This window comes from Piliocolobus tephrosceles, chromosome 7, assembly GCF_002776525.5.
Source record: "Piliocolobus tephrosceles isolate RC106 chromosome 7, ASM277652v3, whole genome shotgun sequence".
NCBI lineage: Eukaryota > Metazoa > Chordata > Mammalia > Primates > Cercopithecidae > Piliocolobus > Piliocolobus tephrosceles.
In genome coordinates, this window is record NC_045440.1 from 47,552,867 (window position 1) to 47,558,040 (window position 5,174).

General features: G+C 35.2%; 1 protein-coding gene across 2 annotated transcripts in view; it reads left to right on the forward strand.

The window, feature by feature from the left end:
- LOC111525269 (ubiquitin-conjugating enzyme E2 variant 2) overlaps window positions 1–4,663 on the forward strand; it is a 60,073-nt gene extending 55,410 nt beyond the window's left edge. The window contains exon 4 of one of the 2 annotated variants that reach the window (XM_023190593.3): window positions 645–1,537. In XM_023190593.3, the coding sequence (XP_023046361.1) occupies window positions 645–791 (147 nt within the window). In that variant the 3' untranslated portion in view covers window positions 792–1,537. Of the gene's footprint in view, window positions 1–644 lie in introns of both variants that reach the window. The other variant, XM_023190592.2, reaches the window with a different exon arrangement.
- The last annotated feature ends 511 nt before the right edge of the window (window positions 4,664–5,174 follow it).

Below are 5,174 nucleotides of genomic sequence, written 5' to 3' on the forward strand. Positions count from 1 at the left end.
GGCATTGAAAATGGAGAGGAACTTTTTTTTTTTTTTTTTTTTTTGGAGACAGACTCTCGCTGTGTCGCCCAGGCTGGAGTGCAGTGGCCGGATCTCAGCTCACTGCAAGCTCCGCCTCCTGGGTTTACGCCATTCTCCTGCCTCAGCCTCCTGAGTAGCTGGGACTACAGGCTCCCGCCACCTCGCCCGGCTAGGGTTTTTTTGTATTTTTTTAGTAGAGACGGGGTTTCACCGTGTTAGCCAGGATGGTCTTGATCTCCTGACCTTGTGATCCGCCCATCTCGGCCTCCCAAAATGCTGGGATTACAGGCTTGAGCCACCGCGCCTGGCGAGAGGAACCTTTTGACCTTACTCCATTAAGAAGGAATTGGTAAATTTATTTACAAAGTAGTTATTTAATGTAACATTTATTTCTGATGACCAAAGTTCACTATATGTTTTATATCTTTATATTTTCCCAAAATATTAAACTAATTATGATAAAATATACTAATTATGGTATTAGTAATTTCATAGTGTATGTTTTGTGAAAATAGAGGCAAGCTATGAATTTTCAAAGTCATTCTTATTAAAATACACTTAACAAATTGGTGCCATAGTACTTTAAACTTGCTAGTTAACTGTACTCTTTCCTCCCCTTTCAGGTGGATGCCCGGAGCATACCAGTGTTAGCAAAATGGCAAAATTCATATAGCATTAAAGTTGTACTTCAAGAGCTAAGACGTCTAATGATGTCCAAAGAAAATATGAAGCTTCCACAGCCACCAGAAGGACAAACATACAACAATTAATTTTAGTGGATCTCAAACTTGTCTTAAATCAACAACCTTCTACTCATGTTAATGTCTTGATTAAATATCACAATGAAAAATACCCACACATTAAGTAAAAGAATTCCAGCTGGTAAACATGACCTGGACATTTGTAAGAATATATTTAATACATGTACACCCATTATGTTTTCAGGTAACAGGAGGAAAAATGCAGCACAATTTTTTTTCTCTTGTTAAGGCATTGTCATTTAAACATAAACCTGGAGTACTCGAAGTAGAATTCAGGTTTACAAGATGAAAGCGTGTGGAGAAGTGTCAGATGGCAGTGGAAGCATGTGTGTTTCTAAAAAGTGAAAATCTCAAGAAAGAAAACAGAAATGGCATGCTTTACCCATCTTGCTTAGTGAAAGAAAGCTGCAGTTGAAATTGTTTAAAAAGTAGCAGGTACAACGAATATTGTCACAGATGTGTTAATTTTTGAAGCGGTGTGGGTGCTGACTACTAGTAGTATCAAAAATATGTTCAGGATTGTTTTGATACCTGTATTTATAATAAAAAATGTTGGGGGGAGTTGATGAATTTCTGTTAAAAGCTGTTCTTGTGTGTTACATGTAACAGACATGGTAAATATTTGTTTACAGTCTTTGTTTAACCATGCATTTAAGTTTAAGTGAAGTCAACAAAAAGGAAATAGGTGTATGGATATGTGATTTTGAGATTAAAGTTAGTCTTAAAATGTAAATAAAATGTGGAACGTGTCCTCAGACTGTGCCATTTCTATTATGTTGATGTAGTATATGTACAGTACCATGCTAGGGAAGCAAAAATTGGAATTATGTAGCTTTTCCTGTATACACACTTTTATTTACCCTATTTTGTGTACTTCTTGTGAATTATAATGTGCAGACTATTTCAGAAAAGAAATTATCTAGTTTAATTTCTTCTTTGGACAAGGAGGAGTCCTAGGTATTATATTTTGAGTTTGATTTCACCAGAAATAATATTATTAAAAAGATCTTTGCATTCTGGCAATTCTTTTAGGATTATAGGTTGCAAATTATCCAAATACATATCCCATTTTTAAAATCATAACATCTTTTTTAGTTGTTTTTCTGTGAAGCTTTTGGTTAATAAATCGGGTGAACTAATTGGAGACTTTTATCTTCCAGTTAGGGCTTTTAATACTAGCAAGGATAACTTTATTCATTCCACTGTTCTCTACTCTAACAAATATGAACTCTGAAGTTGAAAATTCATTTATGTTCTGCTTTTACCAAAGTGACGTGAGGCATTAGGTCACTATTTCACTTCAAAGTACTGGATACAAAGCTTTGTTGAAAATGCTGTTTGATGAATTCACTGAAGAATATAGAAAAGTGGTCAGGTAAAGTCTCCTTTTATTTTGTCAAGCTTAATAATTTGTCTCATACTTTACCCCGGTATATATATAGGCAAACCAAAACCTTATCAAATATTAAATTAGATGTTCAAACTTTGCTTATAAAGTAAAGTATTGGCCATGCCGTGACTCATGCCTCTAATCCCAGCACTTTGGGAGGCTGAGACAGGCAGATCACTTGAGGTCAGGAGCTTGAGACTAGCCTGGGCAACATGATGGAACCCCATCTCTACTAAAAATACAAAAAATTAGCCAGGTGTGGTGGTGGGCACTTGTAGTCCCAGCTACTCGGGAGGCTGGGCAGGAGAATTGCTTGAACCTGGCAGACGGAGGTTGCAGTGAGCCGAGATCACACCACTGCTTCAGCCTAGGCGACAGAGCAAGACTCCGTCTCAAAAAAATATATATTAATAATTGACCTTGGCTGTATATTAAAATAGTTACTTTTATAGTAGGGCACAGTTCTCAAACATGCCCTGAAAGGCTTTTATCAAGCTCATATAAAGTTAAAACTTTGAGCTACCTTTTCTTGGCCAATAGTACATTAAAGTCACTGAGTTTATGTAAACATTAATTTCAACATGGCTGTTCCATTTTATTTATCAAATATATTTAAAATGCTTTAAGATGATACATAGAGAACATACACATACATACAAATTAGTGCGTGTGTAATTTGTTAAATTTGAAATGAACTATTACCTTGAAATATAGTCTTTAAAAATTTTTAATGGTTAAAGAAGATTAAATTGAATGAACTGACACTGTAGTCTAATGGTAACTGATAATCTGAATCCATCTCTCTGATAACCTCCTTTCCATTTTGAAAATGTGTCTTATTATACATGGAAGCTAGTAACTACTTGAATGCTGTTGGCAGGATGAGGGTCTGGGTCCCTCAGTCTCTTGTCCTCTTTCCTTCCCCCAAATCTATGATTGTGAAGTTGCCAACCCCCCGCCCCCTTCTCCTGCCAAGTACATGTTGTCAGAGTCAGCCCTATAATGTTCATCTCCCCTCTTGGTTGTGAGATTATGGATCTCTGTAGAAATTTGCATGCCATTTAACCCATTTCTAAAGCAGAATCCATTCTGCATGTCACAATCAAGATGTACTTGGCAATCTAAGACACACTGGGAGACTGTAAGAGGAATTAATATAGAAAAGCTCTTAATTATAGTAACATTTGGAAGAAATTTTTCCTTTGTTTTGTAAAGTGGCTAAGGTTTTAGGAGTGTGTGGTATTACCTTTTAAATGAACTGTAAAATTGCCTTAGAAATTTGTTTAAAAGGCTAGCAAGTGAAACCCTTGAGGGTGATCATATATTAATAAAGATTACCAAAAGAAATTTCTTGTCCTGTTAGGTCAGTGTTATGATTTAATGGTTTTAATTACTTAACCAATTTTAAGAATTGATAATTTTAAAAAATATTTTTTCTAGCATTCTAAAGTAATGTCTTTTGTTGTGGGTTTATGTGTAACTACAGGATTTTGGAACATAAACATTTTGAAGGATAGTCAATGGTATTTAGTCTTGGATATAAAAATAGAGAAAATTTATAGTTTTATGTTATTAAAATAATTTATCACACTTAGTGATTTGAGGTTTTCGCAGAGTAGATTTGTTTGACTCATGGTTTATTAGTCTGGATTACTTAAGAACAATATGTTGATTTTAATGTTAATTCCCACTAAATATATAATATTGATAAATACATGTGAAATTAATACTGTTTTGAAAATGTAGAGGACACAGCTGGGGATTATGAATGCTTTTTTCTTAATAGGTTTGGTGTGTGTGGCTTTGGATGGTTCTGCTGATTCATCATGGAAAGACAGCAGTGAACTGTAGCCTGCCATCAAAACTGTATCAACTCTTTTAATGAGCATGTGACTGTATTAGGTACATTTTGAGGAATATAAGTATTGATGATAAAGTCTAATATGCATAATAGGATTTTGGAGGCATTTCAGGAATTTTCCTTTTATAGTTTGCTTTTTAGGCATCTGTATGTGTAATGTCATGGTATCATTTGTTGCTGGGATGGATTGAAAGGCACTGCTTTTACTTTTCTGATAAGTATCAAAATAATTTTCTAGTACCAACTTGACTGGCTTTTAATTATTGTCACGCACACACAAAATTCAACTCAAGGTTTGGGAAAAGTGTATTTTTTTCTATACAAGATAAAAGTGTCATAAAAAGGAATGGATGAATTGTTGATAGGAACATTAGCAGTTAATTTTTACCTGATACTGAGTTTACTGCATAGGAAGGAATACCTCTTAAATAATATGCCTTATAGAATGATGAAATCTTACCATAGTTCGTACTGAAAATGTTTATTTAAAAAGTATTGTGGAGTGTTGAAAATAAAGATACGTAATAAGTATTTTCTGAAGAGAAAATTAATGAAGGTATTTAATGATATAGGAAATAAGTGACAAGTTAAAGTCCATTTTGTTGCAATAAAGGAGTTGTGCAAACTCAAGGAGTGAGTTACATGATTGAAAAAAATCATTGGATACGAGGAAGTTGCTATGGTGTTTATATCCTTAGTAGGATCTTTTCATCTAAAAAATTCCTAAGAATCTGCTCCACCTCATGTTTAAAATTAAATTTTTTTTTTTTTTTAGAGACAGGGTCTTGCTCTGTCACCCAGGCTGGAGTGTGTTGGTGCAATCATGATTTACTTTAGCCTTGATACCCTGGGCTCCAGTGTCCTCCCGCCTCCCGCCTCAGCTTCCTTAGTAGCTGGGACTACACACAGGTGCACGCTACCATGTCTGGGTTTTTTTGTTGTTGTTTTGTTTTTTGTTTTTGGTAGAGACAGGGTCTCATTATGTTGTATAGGCTGGTCTGAAACTCTTGGCCTCAAGTGATCTTCCTGCCTTAGCCTTCCAAATGCTGGGATTACAGGCATGAGCCACCACCCCTGGCTGGCATCTCATATTTCTGTGTAGTCTATACGACCATCTCAAAGTTTTTGTTTCAGGTTAATT